Genomic DNA, 27367 nt, shown 5'->3' on the forward strand with positions numbered 1-27367 from the left:
AGGTTTCAGGATAACAGATCAGATACCAATAGTTATTTTCCTTTGCATATTAGATTGTGATTGCATATAACTGCCTGGATTAATTGTTTTTTTTCTTTTGTTTTGGTGGGGGGGGGGGGGGGTTTGTGATAAAGCCGGATCCTAAGCTAATAGTGACCCTCTTCTAGGTTTTGATAAGGCTGCTGCCAGAGGAAGAAAGTGCTTGAGGAAAGGAATTCTGGGGAAGGCCATGTGTCGCTCATCTGTATGCCCCTTGGCCTTTCTTGTTTATTTATATTCCACAAAATTCCCTTTCTGTAAGCAATTTCCTGCACTAGCAGCAGCCTGACTGAAACTAGGGGTGTGAACATAGAGTAGCGCAACATAGAGAGAACTTAGAAAGAACTACATGTGCAGCATGTTCATGGATTCATTAAGAAAAAGAGCTATTTGGAGACGCCTGTTGGTTGGTTGTTATTATCATCATCCCTTTATTTATCTGTTCAGTGCAAGTTGCAAAAAGATTATTTTCAACTAGTTATCCCCAAAGCAACCTCCCATTTGGGTCACAGTTTAACCCAATGTAGTTTTCTCAGTTCCAAGGGTTACAGTGTCCTTTTTTAAAGGACATGTAATTCCTAAATTTCCCTACCATGTATAAAGGTTGGACACATCTCTCCCACCCAAAGCACATCATTTGTACTTCATATATCCCCTCTGTTCCTCAGCACCATCACATTCACATTTTCCTAAAACAAACAGCGGCTTTCACCCAGTGGCAATTTTTCCTCTGACATATTATCAGTGACATTTACATCTGCAAACACTTATGCAATGAAGAATGCAGGCTTACACAGGCAGAACTTACTTTGATAAAAAGTCCTGCTCAGATTGAGCATTGTAATGGTTAAGCTGAGATCAGGGGAGGAGGTTATAAAAAGAAAAATAGGAGCTGACATCGAGAGCAGCATTTCTATGGGAAACAAGCAGTGCCATCTCTTCATTGGCTGCTAGACTGTGAGGTGTTTAATAAACTGAATTGAGAAGAACTGAGCGTGCTCAGTAGCCAACAACCAAAGCAAATTCCTAAGGGAGGGGACCGAGTAAGTTAGAGGAGGAGAAGGAATCCCAAGTGATTGAAGGGGATGCTACAGCCTTACTATTAGCCTCTAAACGACAGGAGTGGCAGGTACTGAAAGATGTCATAGAGGCTGCTGGGGGTTTACATGTCCTTAATAACTGTACTGAGCTACGATGCAATCCAGTGATTCATTCAGTTCTTTCTCTGCTTGACTCAGGGGACATTCCAAGTGGCTGTAAACTGATCCGGAATCGTTCAGACTGCAAAGATATCAACTGGGCAACTTACACGTGTGTGCTAGGATTTCAGGTGTTTGGTAAGTTACTTATTCAGATTCTCTGCTGCTCTCCCTGCTCTCCTCTATGAAAGAACGGAGCACTTGGCCTTCCCAATGCTACGTATGTAGAGCGTGTCGGTATTTGGGATGTAGTAGGCCTAATAAATAAATGTTGCTTTTTTTTCAGGCGTATGGCCGGAGGGCTCTGATGGAACAGACATTAATGCGCTGGTGCGATCCCATAATAGGAAAGTCATTGCTCTGGCGGATGATTTTTGCAAAGTCCACTTATTTCAGTATCCCTGTTCCAAACCAAAGGTAAAGTATAATTTACATGCCTTTATTTTCTTTTGTATGTTTGTACCTAAAATCTGTAAGGGCCTGGCCAAATAACGGCAGTTATGGGGTCTTACTTTGCACTTCAGCACCATGGGTTCAGCTAAGCCTCTCTCGTTATTAAAGGGGAACTCCGGCTTCCGACCCAAAGCACATCTCTCCCCTAATATACCAATCACTGTATTCTGTTCCTTCAGAATAAATACTGTTTGAATATGCTGTAATCCAGCTGCAAAACAGTTCTTCTCTTTCTGCATCATTTGAAATCCTGGCAGGGGAGGAGAGACTAAAACATTACAATTTGTAACAACTTGGCCTCAGCTTACAGACAGCATGCAGGAACTACATAACCCACAATGCATTGCACTGTGATGTTCCTTTCCTTTTTGACATCACGTGTGCAGGGAATTGTGGGATTGGGAGGATGCAGGCTGAAGGCAGGCTGAGGGCAGGCGACCACTGTTACATTTATTTGAATCTCAAAGTAGCCAGCCAGATCAGCAGGGGAACAGGGGGCGGGGCTGTTCCAAACCAAATTACATTACAAAATATGCAGCCTTTTCATGATTTTTAAATTGATGTATATTGCATATAAATTGTTTTTATTTTTTTTCCTAACAGGCTCCAAGTCACAAGTACAGCGCTCACAGTAGCCACGTCACCAACGTCAGCTTCACGCATAAAGACAGCCACTTGATTTCCACAGGAGGGAAGGACATGAGTATCATGCAGTGGAGACTCATAGAAAAAGTCTCCCACTCTCAGAATGACAATATTGTGGAAAGCAGCAGTGCGGTCAATTCGCCGGTTGTAACCGAGAAACCACTGCAGCCCAACACTCCCACCAATTTGCCCCAAGCTGTAAACGAGGTGCCCAAGGAGGATGATAAAACCCCAGCCGAGTCACCAGTGCCAGCAGAGGACGCCCTCGAGCAGCCCGAGGAGCTAAATGAGGTTCAGAGCGAAAAGTGCAGTTCCCAGCCTGAAGGGGCAAATGGCCAAGAGCCCTCAAATGAAGTGAGTGAGGATCCCACTGACTCGGCCGCCATCAACAATACCCCAGAAGATGCCCAGGATGAGAACCAGGATGATAGTTCACCATTGTCTTAACAATGTTAATTACGATGGTACTTTTATATGTGTAACCTGGTGATTGTGCTTTTTTTAATGGGAAGAGGGTTTTACTAGCGCGAGAGAGTATGGCTGGCAGTGAGTGCTACTACATCCGTCTGCGTCGCCAGTTCCAACTGTCCCTTGGAATCAAATGGCCACGTGTCCAAACTAGCCAAAGGTGGAAGTGAGGCGGAGCCATAGATTAGAGGTTCTGCGACTGATAAAAAAAAAGAAAAAAAAAAAGGGTTTGTTGTACATATTTTGTTGGGTCGATGAATCGTAAAAACACAAAATACAGAATGTTGCATAATAAAATACATTTTGTTGGTAATGGCAGTGTCTAGATGCATATACATACAGGCCAAAGGCTACACCGAGGGAAAAGGATAGAGAATATGGTATTTTGTGGCACTACGGTGGTCAACTTATTATATGCAATTTCCTACGGACCTACAGTTGCCCTATCTGCTGCTGCGGCTCTTTAAGGACTGTTTGTAACATCTACAACATCTGGCAGCATGGCTAACAGCATAAACACTGTGATCTAGCTTTATCCTGACCAAGAAAGGGGATTCCCATTCACCGACATCCCATCGATACGACTTTCATTTTATAAACTGGAGAGAACGTCATTGCGCAAGTGCAGCTTTGCCTACAGCCAATGGCGTACACCCATAAAAACAAAAATCCGTTGCTGGAATTTCTAAATCCTTTCTCTTTTTATAACTATAATCCTTTAGGTTAAGCAGGAAATATATTCTGATAATTGAAATTTTTTTGCCAAATGATATATGAAACCCCCCCCCCCCCAACGCATTTCACCCCCTTCATGACTAAGCATTTCCTTCTATGTGTGAATACTCTGGCTGCACAGATTATTTATGTAACTTCATTGTTGGAACCTTTTAGCATAGTTTAGACTTTTTCTTTTTGTTTTTCGAGGGTCGAAACGATAAGTCTTAAGTGTGCAAGCGTTTACGTGATGGCGCCATTCCAAAGTGCATCAAAACCCGTCATTCCCTTTTTTCGACACTTCTCAGGAGAATCGCTATAGATCAGGTATTTAGTCGTATTTAGTGAGGGGATTACAATGGATGCCCAAAGGTCCTACTACTTTGGCTGTGTGCATGTGTATATAGATATATGTATATCTCCATATTTGTATGTATAAATGCACACTATCGTATTCTCTTGTTTACAAAGTTCCTAGAGGAATAAAACAGATTCCTGTTAAGAAATGGGTTTAATCCAGCGTTGTCCAACCTCTAATAATCAGTCAGGACTTCGGAGGACTAAGGGTTTGGTGACAGCTCTGAGTTAAACCCCAATAAAGCACCAGAGAGTTCTCTGCGAAACGCGTTGGTGTCTCCTCTGATCCGTTAGAGCTTACGGTGCACTATGTGCTTTCAGTTACGCCCCGGAACTTAGCGTTCAACAATAAACTGAAAGAGACTACAATCAGACGTGGAGATAAAGGCTAAGAAACAAAAATATACTATATATTAGTACAATATAGACTCTAAATCAAAGTAATAGTTGCCGTTAATAAGAAATACGAGTTTTGTACGGTTTATGGAAAGTACTAATATGCAAAAAGCCTTACATGCTTTATACCATCGGCAACTGGTTTTAACATAATTGAATATGTGATTAAATGGGGGGGGGGGGAGGGGGTTGAACTATGTAACTGTAGATGTTTTTGGATAGAATATTGTGAATGAAATCTGAATACGCGTGTTTCATGTGAAGACGTTTGAGCCATTTCTATCTCATGCATTCCTGTCTGACGACAGTAAACTTTTTCTTTTTTTTTTTTTTTGTTCTTTTTTTTTTTTTTTTCCTTTTGGAAATTAAAAGCAAAATAAAATACAACTTTTGGTATGGGTTCTTTATTTTTGTATGTAATTTTTCTTAGTCACAATGGCTCAGTGGCATGCGCTGCCTTGTTGGATCAAGCGTGGACAAGTCTAATATGGTACAGGTATGGGATCCCTTATCCGGAAACAGTTATCCAGAAAGTTCCGAATTACGGAAAGGTCATCCCCCATAGACTCCATTATAAGCAAATAATTCTAATTTTTAAAAATGATTCCTTTTTCTCTTTAATAATAAAACAGTACCTGTACTTGATCCCAACTAAGATATAATTACCCCTTATTGGGGGCAGAACAGTCCTATTGGGTTTATTTAATGGTTAAATGATTCCCTTTTCTCTGTAATAATAAAACAGTACCTGTACTTGATCCCAACTAAGATATAATTACCCCTTATTGGGGCAGAACAGCCCTATTGGGTTTATTTAATGGTTAAATGATTCCCTTTTCTCTGTAATAATAAAACAGTACCTGTACTTGATCCCAACTAAGATATAATTACCCCTTATTGGGGCAGAACAGCCCTATTGGGTTTATTTAATGGTTAAATGATTCCCTTTTCTCTGTAATAATAAAACAGTACCTGTACTTGATCCCAACTAAGATATAATTACCCCTTATTGGGGGCAGAACAGCCCTATTGGGTTTATTTAATGGTTAAATGATTCCCTTTTCTCTGTAATAATAAAACAGTACCTGTACTTGATCCCAACTAAGATATAATTACCCCTTATTGGGGGCAGAACAGCCCTATTGGGTTTATTTCATGGTTAAATGATTCCCTTTTCTCTGTAATAATAAAACAGTACCTGTACTTGAGCCCAACTAAGATATAATTACCCCTTATTGGGGCAGAACAGCCCTATTGGGTTTATTTAATGGTTAAATGATTCCCTTTTCTCTGTAATAATAAAACAGTACCTGTACTTGAGCCCAACTAAGATATAAATGAAAGACTCAAATATGAATATGAGCTGGGAGATAAGATATAAAAGTAAAAATAATGATAAAATTGTTCTTACAGCGCAACAGTGTTTAGGATTGGGGAGGGCTCAGTGACCTCCATTAGAAAACTGGAGAGGAAAAAAAAAGTCACTTTCAGCAAGTTGGTCAAAGTCACCAGCAGGTGGCACTGTTGTTGAATTGAAGACTGTTTTGTGCTAGGTGAGGGGGTCTCTAGAGCATCTCTGGCAAAAGAACATGATGTCTTGTAGTGATGCCGGGTCAGGAAAAACTCAACCCAACCCTGATCCTAACGTGAAAATGTTACCCTTGTAGGACCTGCACCCCACCTGTACCAGCACCTTTCCCTGCTACTTCTATGGGCGCCTAAAGTTCCAAGACAGGGAAACTTAGGGAGCAGGGGAAGCATGAACTTCCCCAGTCTGACCCAAACCCAACCTGAACCTGCAATGGCCGCCCCAAATTTCAACTCTAACCCGCCTGGGTAAAGTTGCGGGTCCTGCACATCACTAACATCTTTCTTTGTGGCAGATACACAGTACACCCAGGGCCAGAGCTAAGCTGACCAGATGTGAAATAAGAGGAACTTTGTGCAACTGGACCTCCTCAGATTGGGCTGATACTATTGGCTGGACCACCGGCCAATGATCAGAACACAACAGCAGCCCATCAGGGAAAGACTTGCTCAGGCACAGGCTGGCTGTGTTTGCTGCCCTTCCATCTGAGCAGAAGTTGACTGTTTGGCCTTCTGGGCAGCTGTAATGGGACAGGCAAGTCAGTCCATGTATGTGTGCCCTAGTGTAGTTGCAAGGTGAGGGGTGGTATCTAGTAGTTGTGCCATGAGAAATAAGGCAATCTGGTGCCAAGGCTGGAGCTGCCATAAGGGGTGACATCTTTATTGCAAGTGTTGGGTCACAAACCAACCAGACCAGAGAGCCACCTTGAGAAGAATCCAAGCCCTATATCTCCAGTCGCTGCTGGGTGTTTCCTTTATCATCTGTATCTCATAGCGGGAAATAATTGGAGCAAATCAGAACCAGCTGCTCTGAGATTCAGAACATCCTCAGCTTCACTCCGACTCCAGAACAACCCAGCTCCCTGCGAGCACCTTCATCTTCTGTTCCATCAGGCAGAGTTGGCCAGCTGCCCGGTGATCATTATCCCCCAATCAAAAGGCACAGCTTTAATGTTAAAGAATGAAATTCTAAATGCACATACCTTTCCATGATAACGAAGTGCTTTCCCAGTCGAGCAGTCGTGCCCTGGCAGGCAGGCAATTAGGCCCAGTTGTACTCCGTGCAGATGAATATTACTGGTGCCAATGAACTGCTCTGACATGTTGGCTGGGAATGAAGCGATGCCTTGCACATCAAAAAGGTCAGTTGCTGCGAATGTTCTGCTTCATGGAGACATTAGTTATGGTGCCCAAATACTTCAGCTGGTACCAATGGGATCCCTGTGTGGGAGGAGCCAATTGGATCTCCCTGTGTCCAGTTGGCAAATAATGACCAGCACCTGGTATCACATTTGTAAGTAGCCCAAAAAATCCTGCCCCCAAGCACCAGAGACCGTCCCACCCCCATAGACTTTATCTGAACTCACCGGAAAATCCTTCTGCCGGTATAAATGCCATCAGTTTCAGGCAGCGATTGACTGGCCAGCTCTGGCACAAGCCCTTTATAGTCTAATGAGCAGGGGTTTGGGGCATCTCAGGACTAATTAATAACGTTGTACTTAAATGAACAGTAACACCAAAAGAGGCAAATGTTTTAAATAGAATATACTATCGCCCTGCACTGGTAAAAGTTGTGTTTGCCCCAGAAACCCTACTAAAGCTGCTGTGTGGCCACTAAAACTGAAATAGGACTAAATGGTATGGGTTGCATAGCAAATTACAGGTAAGCTCTGTAAAACCCCATTGTATCCTACAGAGCTTATCTGTTATCTGCTATGTAACCTGTGCCTTTTCTCCTTTTTTTAGTTTGCATGGCTGCCCCCGGGGCTACACAGCAGCTTTGCTTATATAAATTATAGTAGGGTTTCTGTAGCAAACAAACTTTTACCAATGCAGGTGATACATAGGATGGGTAGGTTGAAGGGTGTTACCCAGTATGGGCAACCAGCAACCAACTGCCTGAGAGGTTAGCAGACTATGAACTGTCAAGTTGATTAATACAGGTTAATGGTTTTATTCCACAGGAAACCATTGTACCCGAATGGACAGGCTGGTCGCTCAGAAAATAATGCTTGGTTTAAAATGTACTGTGATGTGTTATAGATATAGGAATAATAAGTGGTGAATGTGGTGTTGTGTTGTGTGCGGAGAGGGATTTATGAGGGATGGTCACTGGCAGACTTGAGGATGTCTGGTTTTCACCAGGGGGAAGTGTAAGGGGTAAACTAAAAGGATGAGTTTATTACTGTGTATGGGTGACAATGTGCAGGTTGGGCCAGTAGGTGGCAGCAACTTATAAAGCTGAGCACCAGAGGAATGTCCTGGTAGGGACAGACTGGGCCTGGGCGGACCTGAGGGAATTAACTGGAGTTACACTTGACTGTTATGCACAACTGGTTGAAAAAATAAAGTCAAGAGTTGGAAACCAGATCAAGCCTTCCAAACCCTGTCTGTGAACTTTACATGTAACCATAGCAGCCATCGGCCTATTGAGTTCAGGAATAGATAATCCTTATTCATGACTCTGCACTCAAAGCCCGAGAAAACCAAACTATGGGTATCTGCAAATCAAAATATGCTGCTTTCTGTCAATGATGCACGTAAGCTTTGTATAAAACTATATGAGCTCCATTATCCTATGGGGGGGGTCACTATCCCAGGTCAGTGATTGGGGAGAAAGAGACACTGGGTGCTGGTTGGGTGCCTGGGACAAGGCAAGGGAAATGAGATGGAACCCAATGTTGAATGGATCAAGGGAGATTAAAACTTGTTGTACAGGGGTGTGGTCACTATTGCACCATTGTTCTTAATGGAGTGTTAATCCAATATGCATTAGTGGCACCTTTCATTATCACTAGCCCCCATTGTCTATCTAAATGTGTATTCACTAAGGTTGTATAAATACCACAAAGAGAAGCAGAGCAGCCCCAGTGCTAAACATCATCTCCAGCCGGCACCATAAAGCTGTATTTTAATGACCAAAACGCAGAATCCCTAATAGTGACCCAAATCTTTAAAAAGTTGTGCTCAACCACTAAATTTTAAACCATTAGGTGGGGGTTGGCCAGCTTGTGTATATTGCAATATATGGACAAACAATCCCTGTTTTGCTTAAAGGGGAGGGCATTGCTTGGTAGCTTAATGCACAAAATGTCTCACTGCCCTATATATATATATATACAGTATTGATAATGGGTGAGTGCAGAGGATTTCTTATTGTTGCCACTAGGTGGCGCCCAAGTACCACCAGGAATACACGCAGGTTTTACTAATGCCCAATGTTCTCATTATTTAAACCTAGAGAACTCGACTTATTTACTAACATGAGCCAAATGTAAAGTGTAAATTATGGTGCCAATTAAATTTGCCATGTTTTTCCCAGAACTGTATGTATTATTATGGTCTGTGATATAGCAAGGATTGCCCTTGGGGGCTGCAGAGATGTCACCATGAATTGCTCCTTGTAGGGACTTATAGGGTTAATATGCCCCTATGGATCATGTGTCTTGGACAAATTAAATTGTTCTTCCATTCCACTGCAAAAAGCTTATGGCGTCCTTATTTTTATATTTACTTTATTACATAAAGTGGGAGGTGTAGTTCAACAACCCCATGCTCTGCCCTATCACGTTGACTTTCTGTTACAGTTTGATCCATTGGTAGATACAGTGGCCGGCAGCAGCTTCTGCCTCTTCCCTGTAGCCACTTTTACACACAGGTACATTACAGGTATCTGACCCCTTATCCGGAAACCATCTCCCATTGACTCAATTTTAATCAAATAATTCACATTTTTAAGAATGATTCCCTTTTCTCTGTAATAATAAAACAGTACCTGTACTTGATCCCAACTAAGATATAATTACCCCTTATTGGGGGCAGAACAGCCCTATTGGGTTTATTTCATGGTTAAATGATTCCCTTTTCTCTGTAATAATAAAACAGTACCTGTACTTGATCCCAACTAAGATATAATTACCCCTTATTGGGGGCAGAACAGCCCTATTGGGTTTATTTAATGGTTAAATGATTCCCTTTTCTCTGTAATAATAAAACAGTACCTGTACTTGATCCCAGCTAAGATATAATTACCCCTTATTGGGGGCAGAACAGCCCTATTGGGTTTATTTAATGGTTAAATTATTCCCTTTTCTCTGTAATAATAAAACAGTACCTGTACTTGATCCCAACTAAGATATAATTACCCCTTATTGGGGCAGAACAGCCCTATTGGGTTTATTTAATGGTTAAATGATTCCCTTTTCTCTGTAATAATAAAACAGTACCTGTACTTGATCCCAACTAAGATATAATTACCCCTTATTGGGGGCAGAACAGCCCTATTGGGTTTATTTTGTATATTCTTTATTTGTCATTTTATCGGGGGATAGGAGGGGGTACAGAAAGAAATAAGGGAGGGGGGGGAGGGGGGTAAGCAAACATGTTTTACAGTCAGAATCAGAGTTCGATTTCTAAGCTAACAACAAGTTCTTGCTATGTCATTCAATAACACATTTTATCAAGCAATACATAACTTCTCATAGTGTGTCATTATATTTATTTCCCAGTTGTTGCTGAGGCGTGGGTGGTGGGGGTAGGGGTGTCCCTGCTTAAGTTCCTGTTTGTGGTTGTTTTTGTTGTGACTTCCCTTCTTTACCCAGGTTGTTCAAACTGTCTATCCATGGATTCCAAATCCTATGGTAAGTATGGCTATTATTGTGTATCATATATGATATCTCCTCTAGTTTCCTAATTTCTTCCACTTTTATTAACCATTCCTTGTAGGTGGGTGGTATCGGCGTTTTCCATTTTTGTGGAATCAGCGATTTTGCTGCTTGTAGCAAGTGTAAGGTAAGTGTGTCTCTTATTGTGATTTCTTTTTCTGGGATAATGTATAGCATAATGGTAGGGGCATTTTCTACTTTGATGTCTCGCTGAGTTACTAGATTTATTGTCTCTAGTACTTTGTTCCAATATTCTTGTATTTCTGGACAATTCAGCCATATGTGCGTGTGTGTGCCTATGGCACTGTTGCATCTCCAGCACATAGGGGAACTGGTGGGGTAGAATTTGTGTAGCTTGGCTGGGGTATAGTGCCATCTAGTTATTAATTTGTAAATTGCTTCCTTGGTTCTAGCCGCTCTAGATGCTCTATGTGTTAGCTTAAAGATTTGGTTCCATAGGGGTGGAGGTATTGTTATGTTGAGCTCTTTTTCCCAAGATAGGCAGTGAGTTTTTTGGGGCTGAGCAGAGCATTCTGTCAGGATTTGATATGCTTTAGATAATGGTTTGATTAGTGTCGTGTTTGAGTCTGTGGATTCTATTATTTTTTCCCATGGTGTTAAGGTTCTATGCCATTGTTTATCTTTATGTGAATGTATATATGTATGTAATTGGTTGTAGCTCCAGTTATCTCTGGGGTGACTTCCCCATTTTTTTTGTATTTCTGCTAGTGTTATTACCTTGCCGCTTTTTACAAAATCGCTGATTCTCGTATTCCTGTCCCCTTGATAGTTCCATCTATTGAAAGATCCCGGTTCCATACTTGGTTTGAAATCTATATTGTACATCAGGGGTTGTAGTATATGTGGTTGGGTTGAGAGGGAGTAGGTGTCTTTATTCTTTTGCCAAACCCTTAGAGTTGCTTCTATTAGTGGGTGGTCGCCTGTGAGTTGTGATAATTTTGTTTTGGTGCACCATAGGAGGTTTTCTAGGGGGCAGGGTGTAAACGATTGTTCTAAATTACACCAGTCTTTATTTTTTGTTTTATTTTTCCAATCCAGAGTGCGTACTAAGTGGGAAGCAATGTAATATTTATACACATTTGGCAGGGCGAGGCCACCTTTTTCTTTAGGTTGCGTGAGGATGCTATGTTTTAGTCTGGAATTAGAGCCACCCCATATAAATCTTGTAATCATAGATTTTATGTTAGAGAAATATGTCATTGGGATGTGGATCGGTAACACCTGCAGTAGATACAATATTTTTGGGATATACATCATTTTTATAGCCTGTATTCTCCCGAACCATGACAGTCGCAGTTTGTTCCAATTTTCCACCATATTTTGTAAGGTTGTTAGTAATGGGATATAGTTGTCTTGATAGCAGTTTTTTAGGTTGGCTGTTATTGTAATGCCCAGGTATTTTATACCTTTGGTCGCCCACTGAAAGGAGAAACTTTGCTTTAGAGTTGCGGCAGTTTTGTCTGGTATATTTATATTCAGGATTTCTGATTTGGTGTAGTTTACTTTAAAATTAGATAGTTCTCCATAAGTTTTGAGAAGAGCAACTATGTTGGGTAGGGAGATGACAGGCTTTGTTATAGACAATAGTAAATCATCTGCAAATGCTGCACACTTGTATTCTTTCCCCTTAATTACAAGACCTGAGATATTCTGGTTATTCCTTATGTGGTTGAGTAAGGTTTCCATAACTAGTATGAACAGTGTTGGTGATAGGGGGCAGCCCTGCCTGGTGCCGTTGAATATCTGGACTTTGGGGGACAATGTACCGTTTACCCTGATCCTGGCTGTGGGGTTTTGGTATAGTGCTAATATCCTTTCTCTGGTTGTCTGGCCAATCCCAAAACCCGCTAGTGTTCTTTCCAGGTAGTCCCATGAGACCCTGTCAAAGGCTTTTTCGGCGTCCGTGGTTAGGATAAGGGATGGGATTTTCCTAGTTTTAGCATAGTGTATTAAAGAGATTATTTTAGCTGTATTATCTCTGCCCTCTCTTCCGGGTATGAAGCCTGATTGGTCCGAGTGTATCAGAGAAGGTAGGTGATGTTTTATCCTATTACCAATTATTTTAGCGTATATCTTCATGTCTATGTTTATTAGAGATATGGGTCTGTAGCTGGTGCATTGTTGGGGGTCCTTGCCTGGCTTGGGGATAATAGTTATATGGGCTTCTTGTGCTTGTGGATGAAATCCGTTGTTTGGTGTTATAGAATTAAAGTAATCTAAGAGAAGGGGGGCCAGTTCTTTTTTGAAGCTTTTGTAATATAGTGCTGTGTACCCGTCTGGCCCCGGGCTTTTCCCTATAGGTAGATTTTCTATAGCTTTCTCTACTTCATCTAGCCTAAAGGGAGCATCTATGAGCTGGCTGTCTATTGGGGATAGTTGTTGCAATTTTGCATTTTTTATAAATTCGTCTATTGTGTCTAGGTTCTCTTCTGTTGGGTTTAGTGCTTTAATTTTGTATAACTTCTGGTAGTAATTTTTGAAAGCTAATGCTATGCCTTTAGTGTCATAGATGGTTGTGTTTCCTTCTCCCTTAATTGAGTTAATTTGGGATTGAGGTTGTATTTTTTTAATTATGTTGGCGAAGTGTTTATTACACTTATCTCCCAACTCATAGAACTTTTGTTTGCATCTCGTATATGCTTGGTAGGTTTTTTGATCTAAAATAGCTTTTAGTTGGAGTCTTTTACTTTCTAGTTTTAGGAGATTATTTTGGGAGAGAGTTGCTTTGTGGGTTTGCTCTAGTATAGAAATGTCTTTTAAGAGGTTGTTTATTTCTCTTTCTCTTTCTTTTTTCAGGTTGCTGCCTATTGAGATAAGCTGTCCTCTCACAACACATTTAAGGGTCTCCCAGACTGTACCTGAGGTTACTTCAGCAGAGGAATTTTCCTGTATTGTTTGGGTGATGCATGTTTTTATCTGATCTCTCAGCTTCTCTTTATGTAATAGGTATTCGTTAATCCTCCAAGTAAATTCTGGTTTGGTTGTTTTCGGGATAAAAAAATTTGCTGATATTGGGGAATGGTCTGATAGTGTACCAATGCCTATTTTTGTGTGTACAAATAAATGGAGCCAATATTGTGAGGCCAGTAGGTAATCTATTCTTGAATAAACAGAATGTGTTTTGGAAAAATGCGTGAAGTCTCTTCCTTTGGGGTTCTGTGCTCTCCACAGATCAATTATTTGTAGTTCTGCAAACAGTTTTTTGACTTGTTTTAAGCCTTTATATGAAATGTTGCTTTTACCTGAGGAGGTGTCAGTTAAAGGGTTCAGAGCTAGATTCAGATCTCCTCCTAGTATGAGTAAACCTTCCTTAAAGTTCCCTAGGGTTTTCACAAATTGTTTTAGGAAAGCGATCTGCCCTTGATTAGGTACATAAACATTAGCTAGGGTACATATTAGTTCACCCAAATAGCATTTAAGGAGTATATACCTTCCTTCTTTATCTGTTAGTGTCGCTATATGCTTAAAGGGGAGATCCTTATGTACCATTGTAATAACACCTGTGGCTTTTTTCTCAGGGTTATTACTCATGTAGATGTGGGGGTATTGTTTTAAGTTGATCACCGGGGCATTGTTCATTTTGAAGTGAGATTCTTGGAGCATTACAATCTTATACCCAGCTTTTTTACATTCTTTAAAAACTTGTGCTCTTTTAACTGGTTCATTTAAACCATTAACATTGTAGGACACCACTTTGCATTCTAATGTGTCTGCATTAGTTATATCAGTCATTTTGTTATTAAAGTATTATTCGCTTTTACTAGCCGCCTGTACTTGTTGGTAGCTTGGCAAGTTGCGTGGAGGGGTATGGAGGGGTTAAAGGAGGGAAAAACATTAACTCGTGGGAACATATATACAGGTGTAGTTTGCACCATTTGCCGCAATAGTCTTACTAGGGCATTGCCCTTTGGCTGGTGTTTGGTGGCAGCGGCTTGAGTATTGTGTACTCTTGTCATGGGGGGTACGTGGTTGGGGGGAGAGAAGGCGAGTTTAGTTTTATAGCATGCAAGCAAGCTCCCGATCCCTCTTTCTCTTTAGAGGTAGAGATGGGGGGTTAAATTACCTAGTGCTTGTGATCTGGTTTGGGTAGCACGATACAGGCTGGACTTAGCTACATATGCTGCCCTGGTGGTTGTTATTTGGTATAAACAGGTTTATATGGATTGCACATAGTAACATATATGGATGTGCATAACATTTTGTGTACATAACTTTTTAACCAAAAACAGGGGAAAAACTTTGTTGCATATTTATCACTCATTGTTTCTTTACCCAAGTGTCTCTAATGTTTTAGATATGAAGGGGAGCGATTTTAACTTATTGCTTCCCTTCCTATCTCTTATCAGCATTTATAGTGTAAGTCTATAAATCAGTTACCATCCTTGTTAATCGGTGTTCTGTCTCATTCTGTTTCTTGGCGTTCTCGGGGTGTGGGGGGTGCGCCTGGGGGTTGCTTGGGACCATTCTCCTTGTAGATCAAAGGATAGGTTTGGGATGTTCCCGTGTTCAGGTAGCCATCCTGGAAGTTCCATCTCGTCCAGGTGTAGCTTTTTAATGAAATTGCCGGTATCCATTGGTGTGCGAATAACTGCTTGTGTCCCATCTTTGGTGGCAGTGAGAGAGAAAGGATATCCCCACCTATATGGGATGTTGTTTTCGCGGAGTGTATCCGTCAGTGGCTTTAGAAATTTCCTCTTAGTCAGAGTTGTTTTAGAAATGTCCTGGAACAGTTTTATTGTGTTTTCCTCGTAAGAAATATTGCTGTTGTCCTTTGCCTTTTGGAGAATTTCCTCTTTCAGAGTGAAGTTGTGTAGGCAGCAGAGGATGTCTCTTGGGGCATTGAGGGGTGCAGCTTTAGGTTTCTGCACCCTATGTGCTCTCTCGATTTTAATTTCCGAGTTAGGGTCCCTTTTGAGGATGCTGTTGAAGATTTGCAATATAGCAGTACGGATTTCCTCACTTTGGACCGTTTCAGGTACTCCCCTTACTCTGATATTGTTTCTCCTACTCCGATTTTCTTGATCCTCAATCTGTCTCTGAAGTTCAAGGATTGTGCGATCCTGTTGCTGGACATGTGTGTATATTGCTTTTTGGTTAGCTGATTGTTTGCTCTGGTTTGCTTCTATGTCGTCTGCGCGTGTAGATAGGGATATCATATCTCTCTTGATGTCTAGTATCTCCTCTTTCAGTGTAGCGGTTACCTCTTGCAGCATTTCTTTTATATCTGTTTTTGAAGGTAAGTTTGCGAGGTATGCGGAGAGGTCGGGTACACCTTCTGAATCACTGTCTTGTTCAGACTGCTCCCTGTTAGTTTCGGTCTCTTCCTCTATGCCCTCGTGTGCGGGCGCCATTTTGGACACGGAGCGTTCAGGGTTTCTTTTGAAAAACATTGGCGTTAGCTCAGTTTGTGCCATTTGTTGTTTCTTCCCTGTACCTTTCTCCTTCTCCGGTCTCAGTCTCTGAGTTTTACCCATCTCACTTGCTTTAAAGTTTGCCAGGATCGGGTGATTGCTTCCGGAGCTGTGTGCTCACGCTGCCATTCAGCTCCACGGCAAGCCACGCCCCCCCCTATTGGGTTTATTTAATGGTTAAATGATTCCCTTTTCTCTGTAATAATAAAACAGTACCTGTACTTGATCCCAACTAAGATATAATTACCCCTTATTGGGGCAGAACAGCCCTATTGGGTTTATTTAATGGTTAAATGATTCCCTTTTCTCTGTAATAATAAAACAGTACCTGTACTTGATCCCAACTAAGATATAATTACCCCTTATTGGGGGCAGAACAGTCCTTTTGGGGTTATTTAATGTTTAAATAAATTTATTAGCAGACTTAAGGTAGGAGATCCGAATTACATAAAGACCACTTAACCGGAAAAAAAACCCAGGTCCAGAGCATTCTGGATAACGGGTCCCATACCTCTACTTGCTGCTGGTGTTTCCGTCATGTTAGAAATGTTACTGACTCATTTATCAAATATTAACAGTTTAGAAGATTGTAAATACATGTTAACATGCTGTCTGTCATCTATCTATCATCTATCTGTCTATCTGTCTATCATCTATCTATCTATCTATCTATCTATCTGTCTATCTGTCTATCTATCATCTATCTATCTATCTATCTATCTGTCTATCTATCGTCTATCTATCTATCTATCTATCTATCTGTCTATCTGTCTATCTGTCTATCTATCCATCTATCTATCTATCTATCTATCACCTATCTATCTATCTGTCTATCTATAATCTATCTATCTATCTATCTATCATCTATCTATCTATCATCTATCTATCTATCTATCTATCTATCTATCTGTCTATCATCTATCCATCTATCTATCTATTATCTATCTATCTATCTATCTATCTATCATCTATCTATCTATCTATCTATCTATTATCTATCTATCTATCTATCTATCTAGCTATCTGTCTAGCTATCTGTCTATCTATCATCTATCTATCATCTATCTATCTATCTATCTATCATCTATCTATCTATCTATCTATCTATCTATCTATCTATCATCTATCTATCTATCTATCTATCTATCTATCTATCTATCATCTATCTATCTATCTATCTATCTATCTATCTATCTATCTATCTATCATCTATCTATCTATCTATCTATCTATCTATCTATCTATCTATCTATCTATCAATCATCTATCTATCTATCTATCTATCCAAACATCTGCCTATCTATCTCTCTATTATTTATCTGTCCACATAATTTTATTTACCAATATAGTTACTTTGATTTGTAGGGTGGGGGAATATAATAGCCTGGGTGGGGCAACAGGTTAAAGGTGTCGGGAACAAGAGAAGTGACAGCAAAGTGATAAAATCCATTAACATACATACGGCTCCTCACAGCCAGTGTTATTCCATCGGGGCAGATCTAATCCCTCATTTGCACATTGTCTCCCATGGAACCCCCCCCAGGGCTGGGTACAATGGGCCGTGTCTGGGGTACTGGTTTCATCTAAAATATAGAATATTTTTATATTTTTTAGACCAGGCCAATAATAAAAATAATGTGTAATACTAAAGAAGACACAGAAGGCATTAAGCAAAACACATGGATAATATCACATTGGGGCCCAAAGGAGCTGCCATAGACTTACATTACAGTCGCTGCCATAGACTTACATTACAGTCGCTGCCATAGACTTACATTACAGTCGCTGCCATAGACTTACATTACAGTCGCTGCCATAGACTTACATTACAGTCGCTGCCATAGACTTACATTACAGTCGCTGCCATAGACTTACATTACCGTTGCCTGACTATTGCTTGTATCAGTACCCATAATGCAAGTCTCTGGCAGTCTGTCAGAAATTGCTGCTGCTAGTACCTTCATACAAATCATGTGCAACCCAAGGGCAGGAGCAATTCAGGGGGTGCTTTAGTTCAAAGCTTAAGAAAACCTGATGGACAAAATGGACAAAATCCACCCCATGGATGCCATGTGAAAAAAACACATTTTTTTCCCCAGGAAAAAACAGCAGAAGGGCTGAAACCTTTCCATTGACTTCAGTGTATTTGGGAACATTTCTGCACAATTTTGCCATTTCCTGAATTGTGTCTCTGTTTAGTGAAATGGACCAGATAAGCAATTATATATAATATTACAATATATATAAGCAATAATTACTGGGGGTGCATACACCATTGCCCCCTGTGGCATCTTTGCATTATCACCTTCCTGCCATGACTAGAACCTTGGAATAAGCCAACGGATACATTATCTAATGTTCCCCTGAACCCAATAGACGGGGAGGGGGGTCCATTGACACAACAACCCAAATGAGAAACCTGAGCTAAATATCATACACAACTGCTATAAAGCATAGGACTTTTTTTTTTACATAAAAAGGGATCTATTATTAGGTAAGGGATCTATTATCCAGAATGTTCGGGACCTGGGGTTTTCCAAATAAATCACTTGCAAATACATATTTGTTTCAATTAAATATGGGAATGTTTCTGTATAATGGGTTCCCCAAGTGGCAGAGGGCTGTAATCTCACCCCCTACTGTGATGATTAGACCAGGCCTTTCACTCTATTCATTCTTCCTGCCAGACACCCCCGGCTAGTGACCTGGGCAAGGACAATTGGTTTTGGCTCAATCCTTTGTCTCCTATTGGCTGGCTGTTGAACCCCTCACCCACTTAAGCTCTTTATAAACATCAACACTGTCCCTTGGACCTCAGAAAGAAGGAGAAGAGTAGAGGAACCCTACACCATCTTCCCGGCACCATGTCTGAGCGACTGATCAATCTCGTGGAGGAACGTCCGGCCTTATATCAAACTGACCTGCCCATATACCTCAACGAGCAAAATTGGAAGAATCTTTGGGATGAGGCGGCAGTACAACTTGTTGAAGGTTGGGAATCTCTTTCAGAGGAGGAGAAGAATATCAAAGGTAACTGATTTGTTTATTCTTTTGGTTTTTTTTACCAAGTATGTATGTATGTATGTATATCTTTATTTATAAAGTGCTACTTATGTACGCAGCGCTGTACAGTAGAATACATTAATACAAACGGGGGGTTATTAAGATAATAATAGATAAATACAAAGTATAACAATAAATACAAATAAATACAAGATACAGTTGCAATAAGTTAAGAGCCAAAGACACAAGAGGATGGAGGTCCCTGCCCCGTAGAGCTTACAGTCTATATGGGAGGGTAAAAGTCAAAGGCACAAGAGGATGGAGGTCCCTGCCCCGTAGAGCTTACAGTCTATATGGGAGGGTAAAAGTCAAAGGCACAAGAGGATGGAGGTCCCTGCCCCGTAGAGCTTACAATCTATATGGGAGGGTAAGAGTCAGAGACACAAGAGGATGGAGGTCCCTGCCCCGTAGAGCTTACAATCTATATGGGAGGGTAAGAGTCAAAGACACAAGAGGATGGAGGTCCCTGCCCCGTAGAGCTTACAATCTATATGGGAGGGTAAGAGCCAAAGACACAAGAGGATGGAGGTCCCTGCCCCGTAGAGCTTACAATCTATATGGGAGGGTAAGAGCCAAAGACACAAGAGGATGGAGGTCCCTGCCCCGTAGAGCTTACAATCTATATGGGAGGGTAAGAGCCAAACACACAAGGTCCCTGCCCCGTAGAGCTTACAATCTAAGTCATCATGTATTGTGTTTAATATTAAAAGTCTGAGTGCACATTGTAACAATATTTATCCCCCCCCCCCCCCCCTTTTATTACAGTCAAAGAAATTCAGGTGCGGTGGAAACACATCAGGGAAGTAGCTGCCCAGAAAACTGCTTTCTGCTGCTGTGCTCCACCATCCAAAAGGAAACGTACTCTTATGCCGACCGGTTGACTTTCCTACTTACTGCTTTAAGACGGTAAGTGTCTGGTGGAATGGTGTGCCATTGTATAGTAACGGCTTTCTTGATCTTTACCATGTAGAAGTGAATGTAGTTGTTTCCAAATTGCATTCAAGGCCGCCATTTGCAGTGGGGGGGGGGGTACAATAGACACTGCCACTATAGGAAAGTAATCCTTTTGTCTATTCTAAAGAAATTCAATGGAACTTCTGGCTAGATTGTTTGTTTTACCATGAAGAATATTGTTTACAAATTGCATTCAAGGCCTCCATTTGCAGTGGGGGGGTACAATAGACACTGCCACTGTAGGAAAGTAATCCTTTTGTCTTTTCCATAGAACTTCTGGCAATCTTGAAAATATTGAGCAGGAGGGGAACCGTCAGGATCCAGCAGCAGAAAATGAACAAAGTGAGACACCCCCAACGGAGCATTCCCCCACAACTCCACTCCACCCCCCCACTGCCACTCCACCTTATACAACCAATCAGCCTGAGGGTACCCATGCTTCAAAAAGGAAAAGCTCTGACATTACATCGGGTGATGTTAAAGACATGATTGCCATGCTGTGCAGATCGATGCTTGCCAGGAAGGCACCTCTTTATGAGGACACCCCGGAGCACTCATTTCTAATGGGGTTACTGCCTTCAGTTATGATGGTGCCACAGGCACAGAGACATGCACTGCAATTGGAAATGATAAAGCTTATCTGCAGATTTCTACCACAAGCAAATCCAGGCATGTCTGTATCTTACCCCTCCCACCCTTACCCCATGGCTCCACCCACACCAGCAAATCCATGGTTCCCCTACCAGTATCCTCCCACTTCCCAAGCGTGGGATAATTCACAAAACTCCGCTTTCACGGATCTTTAAATACCTGTTTGCTGATGTTTTGCACTTTTTGGGGGAAGTTTGCACTTTAAACTTTTTGGGGAATGTTTGCACTGTTGGGGTGGGGGGGGTGTTTGCCGATGTTTGCACTACCATGTTCACTGTTTTTTCATAATAAACATTCACGTTTTTAGTGAAGCAGTGTTTCTGTATCACTTCCTATGTACCTTACTTGTCTAAATTTTGTATAAATGACACAGATATTTTTTTATAGGGTTCCAATTTTTTTTTTATATGAAATAAACCTAAAAAAATAAAACTTATGTACAAATATAATTATGTGCAAATATAACCTAGGGCTGTAGCCTCTCTAGGGCCAGAACCCTTTGCTTTAGGGCCTTCGGCAACAAGCCGTGCATGGTCCCAGTCTTCCTCCTCTTGTTCAGACTGCACATGGTAGTCTTGCCAACCTATATGGAATTCATTGCATTATCAAAAACAGCTATCAAATACAGGAGTGGAAAATATACAATATATGCAATTTCATTTACCTTCCTGACTGGCCAGTGACTCCTCCTCCTACGCTTCATCCGCTGCCTCTTCAATAGGCTGTACAGCCTCCTCCTCCCCTTCAGCCTCCTCCTCCCCTTCCTCCTCCCCTTCAGCCTCCTCCTGCTCCTCCTCCCCTTCAGCCTCCTCCTGCTCCTCCTCCCCTTCAGCCTCCTCCTGCTCCTCCTCCCCTGTATCATTATTATTATAATGTATTATCTTGTGTCGCATTCTGCCTGGGCCCTTTTATTTCCCATCCATATGGGCACATTGTCGTACTGTTGTTGTAACAGAGAGCTAACAATCTCCCCTGTGGGTCACTGATGGAATTAATACCCACCATGCTGACAGTTGTTAGCACTGGAAATGACGCTGGGCACATGACGCTGCTGGGCACATGCAAACCCATGACATCATGGCATACGACATTGTGCGAAAATACGCACATACAATTGACGCCAACGAAAAAACCATATATAAGCATACAAAAAAGATTGATCAATGCACATTCCCTGGTTCCCTGTTTCATAAGTAATTTATCTATGCTAGTGCATGTATTGACAAAAGGCAAAGGTTTTTAGTTACAAAATTGGTAAGCCACCATACCACGTCAAGGTAAACCCCGTATGATGGTCCTATCTATTTGCCTCTGGTCATATTTTTCAAAGGCTGGCACTCCTGTGCACTATTGCCATTCTTGACCTGGGGGCTGGTTTGAGTCAGAGGGCTTAGTCACTCCCATGCCTTTTGCTTATATAGAGAGATTGCCAGGACCACAGCTTGGGTCTACAGGCTTAACCCCCCCCCTCTTGCGGCTTGTACAGGAGAATGGGGTTAAAATGGGTGTTGGTTAACGGGCAGTCTTCTGCTTTACTAACCTTAGGGGCACATTTACAAAAGCACGAACGCTCCGAGCGTATTTTCGCCGATTTTTTCGGGCGTCCGCACGACTTTTTCGTATGCTGCGTGACTTTTTCAGACGTTTGCACAGAAAAATCGGAACGGTTTTACCACTGTTTACAATTGTTCGGTACGAAAATGACGTGACTTTCGGATCGCCAATACGATATTATCATGACTAATACGATTTTTTCGTTAGCATTTTCGTGATATTTGCGATCTTCAGAAATTTTCGTTTCCAATCCGATTTTTTCCCATTCGTGATTCGGATTTGTGGATTAGTAAATGTGCCCCTTAGCGTTAGGCTTTGCTTATAATAAAGCTTATAATAATAATGATACATACATGATAGAAATATAACAGTGCTGGAGAATGTGGCCAAAACCCAGACAGAACTGCACAATAGGGTTTGAGCTGAAAATCCATGGGGTGTCTGTGCAGGTGCTGCTGGGAGTTGTAGTACAGCAACAGCCTAATTACAAATGATTGGATGTGGAACCTTCTGTTGGACTCCTGCACTCCCTAATTTTATTTACCAATATAGTTACTTTGATTTGTAGGGTGGGGGAACATAATAGCCTGGGTGGGGCAACAGGTTAAAGGTGTCGGGAACAAGAGAAGTGACAGCAAAGTGATAAACGTCCATTAACATACATACGGCTCCTCACAGCCAGTGTTATTCCATCGGGGCAGATCTAATCCCTCATTTGCACATTGTCTCCCATGGAACCCCCCCACCCCAGGGCTGGGTGCAATGGGCCTGTCTGGGGTACTGGTTTCATCTAAAATATAGAATATTTTTTAGACCAGGCCAATAATAAAAATAATGCGTTATAGCAGTATAGGACCCATTATCCAGAATGCTCGGGACCAAGGGTATTCCGGATAAGGGGCCTTTCTGTAATTTGGATCTTAAAGTGATACTGACACCAGAAATTAAACCTATTTTATAACATTGTCATAACATTGCCTTTGCATGCTATTTATAATTTTGCCATAAAAGTATTTGTCCAAGCTTTTACATTCCCTATCTGATCCCCCATGTTCCTCTATGAGGAGGCTGCCATATTTGTCCAGCAGGGGGCCGTTAGCATTAGAAGCTGTAACTGTCAGGCTGAGAAGGGACAGTCAGGCTGGCAAAACAGTCAGGTTTTGGGATTTCAAGTAACAATTACTTACAAAAGCAAACCTATCAGCAAAAAATGATCAACACGACCTATAGGCAACTTTTTATGTAGATTCATATTTTAAAAAGTTGTTTTTTCGTGTCAGTATCACTTTAATACCTTAAGTCCACTAAAAAATCAATTAAACATTAATTAAACCCAATAGGATTGTTTTGCATCCAATAAGGATTATTTATATCTTAGTTGGGATCAAGTACAGGTACTGTTTTATTATTACAGAGAAAAGGGAATCATTTAACCATTAAATAAACCCAATAGGGCTGTTCTGCCCCCAATAAGGGGTAATTATATCTTAGTTGGGATCAAGTACAGGTACTGTTTTATTATTACAGAGAAAAGGGAATCATTTAACCATTAAATAAACCCAATAGGACTGTTCTGCCCCAATAAGGGGTAATTATATCTTAATTGGGATCAAGTACAGGTACTGTTTTATTATTACAGAGAAAAGGGAATCATTTAACCATTAAATAAACCCAATAGGGCTGTTCTGCCCCCAATAAGGGGTAATTATATCTTAGTTGGGATCAAGTACAGGTACTGTTTTATTATTACAGAGAAAAGGGAATCATTTAACCATTAAATAAACCCAATAGGGCTGTTCTGCCCCCAATAAGGGGTAATTATATCTTAGTTGGGATCAAGTACAGGTACTGTTTTATTATTACAGAGAAAAGGGAATCATTTAACCATTAAATAAACCCAATAGGACTGTTCTGCCCCAATAAGGGGTAATTATATCTTAGTTGGGATCAAGTACAGGTACTGTTTTATTATTACAGAGAAAAGGGAATCATTTAACCATTAAATAAACCCAATAGGGCTGTTCTGCCCCCAATAAGGGGTAATTATATCTTAGTTGGGATCAAGTACAGGTACTGTTTTATTATTACAGAGAAAAGGGAATCATTTAACCATTAAATAAACCCAATAGGGCTGTTCTGCCCCCAATAAGGGGTAATTATATCTTAGTTGGGATCAAGTACAGGTACTGTTTTATTATTACAGAGAAAAGGGAATCATTTAACCATTAAATAAACCCAATAGGACTGTTCTGCCCCCAATAAGGGGTAATTATATCTTAGTTGGGATCAAGTACAGGTACTGTTTTATTATTACAGAGAAAAGGGAATCATTTAACCATTAAATAAACCCAATAGGACTGTTCTGCCCCCAATAAGGGGTAATTATATCTTAGTTGGGATCAAGTACAGGTACTGTTTTATTATTACAGAGAAAAGGGAATCATTTAACCATTAAATAAACCCAATAGGGCTGTTCTGCCCCCAATAAGGGGTAATTATATCTTAGTTGGGATCAATTACAAGGTACTGTTTTATTTCTACATAGAAAAAGGAAATCAGTTTTAAAATTCTGAATTATTTGATTAAAATGGAGTCTATGGGAGACAGATTTTCCGTAATTTGGAGCTTTCTGGATAACGGGTTTCCGGATAAGGGGTCCGATACCTGTATCACATTGGGGTCCAAAGGAGCTGCCATAGACTTACGTTACCATTGCTGCCATGCAAGCCTCTGGCAGTCTGTTTGCGAATAATTGAAAATATGTGGAATTTACGTTATGGACTAAGTCCTTATGTTCAGAAACAAGTAAAACTATTATGGTTATAATGCTATAATAACATTCTGATTATTGTGTATTATTATACATATTGGGGCTGCTGGGGTTATGTAGGTGCCCATAGAGTTCCCCACATTTGGTCATTCCAATTTAATTTTGCTTTAGTCAAAAATATTTTCTTTACTTGTCCTCAATGCAAAATTCAAAATTTACCTTTATTTTTATAAGCAAAAATGCTTAATTGATACATCGGCTTATGCTGCCTCCAAGCAGGGAAGACGTTTAGGGATACAAATGCAGGGAAAAACCTGGGGGAGGAAACTACTATTTATAAATGGGAAAATGGGATTTTTATATCTAATAATCACAACTTCCATTTGGAACATTGAGGGAATAGGCCCCTTAGGCATAGGGAACATGAGCAGAATTCTGAAATCACCCCCAGTCACCTACATTATTGTATTTTTGGGTCAGAAATTGCTGGTGCTAGCACCTTCACACAAATCCCGTGCAACCCAAGGGCAGGAGCAATTCGGGGTGCTTTCGTTCAAAATGGCCAAAATCCAGATTTTTTTTTGCCCAGGAAAAAAACAGCAGAAAAAAAGCAGAAACCTTTCCATTGACTTCAATGTATTTGGAAACATTTCTGCACAATTTTGCCATTTCATGATTTTTTTTTCAGTTTAGTGAAATGGACCAGTTAAGTAATTATATATAATATTACAATATATGTCAGCAATAATTACTGGGGGTGCATACACCATTGCCCCCTGTGGCATCTTTGCATTATCACCTTCCTGCCATGACTAGAACCTTGGAAAAATAGGGGCCCCTAAGTGAAGCCAACGGATACATTATCTAATGTTCCCCTGAACCCAATAGATAGGAGCCCCCCCCCCCTCCTATCTATTGGGTTCAGGGGAACTTTAGATAATGCATCGATTAATGATATTTAGCTCAGGTTTCTCATTTGGGTTCATTAACACAACAACCCAAATGAGAAACCTGAACTCAATATCATACACAACTGCTATAAAGCATAGGACTATTTTTTTTTTACATACAGGTAAGGGATCTATTATCCAGAATGTTCAGGACCTGGGGTTTTCTAGATAAGAGTTCACTTGCAAATACATATTTGTTTCAATTAAAAATGGGAATGCTTCTGTCATTTCTGTATAATGAGTTCCCACCCCCCTACTATGATGATTAGACCAGACCTTTCACTCTATTCATTCTTCCTGCCAGATGCCCTGCTGATTGGCTAGCATACTAATTACCTGGCCAAGGACAATTGGTTTTGGCTCAATCCTATTGACTGGCTGTTGAATTCCCCACCCACTTAAGCTCTTTATAAACATCAGCATTGTCCCTTGGACCTCAGAAAGAAGGAAAAGAGTAGAGGAACCCTACACCATCTTCCCGGCGCCATGTCTAAGCCCAGGAAAATAAACAAGGAGCTCAGTAAAAGAATTAAGGAAATGTCTGAGGGAGGCATGAAAGTCCCAGCGATCCATGAGAAGCTGAAGGCTTTGGGCATGTCTGTATGCAAAGAAACTGTGCGCTACCATGCCAGCGGCAAGCCCAGGGAGAGAACTGGCACTGCATGGAAAGCAACTGGGTAAGTGAATAGCAACACTCAACTGGGTAATGGGCACCCAACTGTCTCCTCCATGTTACTAATGCTTCTGTCTCCTAAAAGGGAGGCAATGAAAGTGGTTGAGAAGATGACTAAGGGCAATGAGGAAATCACGGCTAAGCAGATCCAGAAGGTTTTTGCCACAAACTACAAAGAGAATGTGTCCCTGACCACAATCCGAAGGATGCGCCGGAAGCTTGGAAGGAAGCAGCAAAAAGTCAGGTACTGTATATAGAATATCTCTGCAGTGCCTTGTAGTTGTACTACTATAATTCTCTCCAGCGCACTAAACCCTACCCAGAGTCCATTGCCATTAATTATCTTATCACTGACCTGTTGCTAATGAAAGTAGTGAGTCATAAGTCACATTGGGAGGTCAGTAGCTGCTGCATGTAGCTGGGTTAATATGGCTTGTTTCCTATTGGAACCTGTGGCTACCAGCTATGAGTACCAGATATTAATCTCCTGGTGACCCATGGGCCTGGGCTCAAGGCTACATACCTGACCTTGTCTCATTTAGTCAGTGCTTTTCTCTGCAAATTGAGTCATAGTGATGTCAATGGTGACATTAGTGGAGAATGACTGCATGGCAATATATGGCAGAGCCGCCAACTCTCATCTACATCATGTACAGCCATGGCCTTACCCTGCCCTTTCCTGCATTCTTATAGGCCAGGTAAAATATGTGTTTATTCAGGGTGTTATTATATTGGTATTAATATTTCAAGTATATTTGGGGGGGTTGAGCTGGGACAAAATGAATAAACTTCCAGTAA

The 27367-nt window shown here is 41.0% G+C and overlaps 2 protein-coding genes and 1 long non-coding RNA gene across 7 annotated transcripts in view; all 3 read left to right on the plus strand.

Moving 5' to 3' along the window:
- eml4 (echinoderm microtubule associated protein like 4) overlaps positions 1-3453 on the plus strand; it is a 124521-nt gene extending 121068 nt beyond the window's left edge. For 4 of the 5 annotated variants that reach the window (XM_031901660.1, XM_031901657.1, XM_031901659.1 and 1 more), the window contains 3 exons: positions 1278-1376; positions 1525-1655; positions 2295-3453. In XM_031901660.1, the coding sequence (XP_031757520.1) occupies positions 1278-1376; positions 1525-1655; positions 2295-2783 (719 nt within the window). In that variant the 3' untranslated portion in view covers positions 2784-3453. 5 annotated transcript variants of the gene reach the window in all.
- A 2191-nt stretch (positions 3454-5644) lies between these two features.
- Positions 5645-13673, plus strand: LOC116411119. Its single transcript, XR_004222872.1, has 3 exons — positions 5645-7000; positions 10584-10649; positions 13340-13673. It is a non-coding gene; the product is annotated as an uncharacterized LOC116411119 (long non-coding RNA).
- Positions 13674-18818: 5145 nt separating this feature from the next.
- LOC116410876 lies at positions 18819-20950 on the plus strand. Its single transcript, XM_031902255.1, has 3 exons — positions 18819-18984; positions 19734-19923; positions 20243-20950. The coding sequence occupies exons 1-3, from the start codon at positions 18819-18821 to the stop codon at positions 20775-20777; spliced, it is 891 nt and encodes a 296-aa protein (XP_031758115.1). The 3' UTR covers positions 20778-20950.
- The last annotated feature ends 6417 nt before the right edge of the window (positions 20951-27367 follow it).

Source organism: Xenopus tropicalis, chromosome 5 (assembly GCF_000004195.4).
Source record: "Xenopus tropicalis strain Nigerian chromosome 5, UCB_Xtro_10.0, whole genome shotgun sequence".
Taxonomy (NCBI): domain Eukaryota; kingdom Metazoa; phylum Chordata; class Amphibia; order Anura; family Pipidae; genus Xenopus; species Xenopus tropicalis.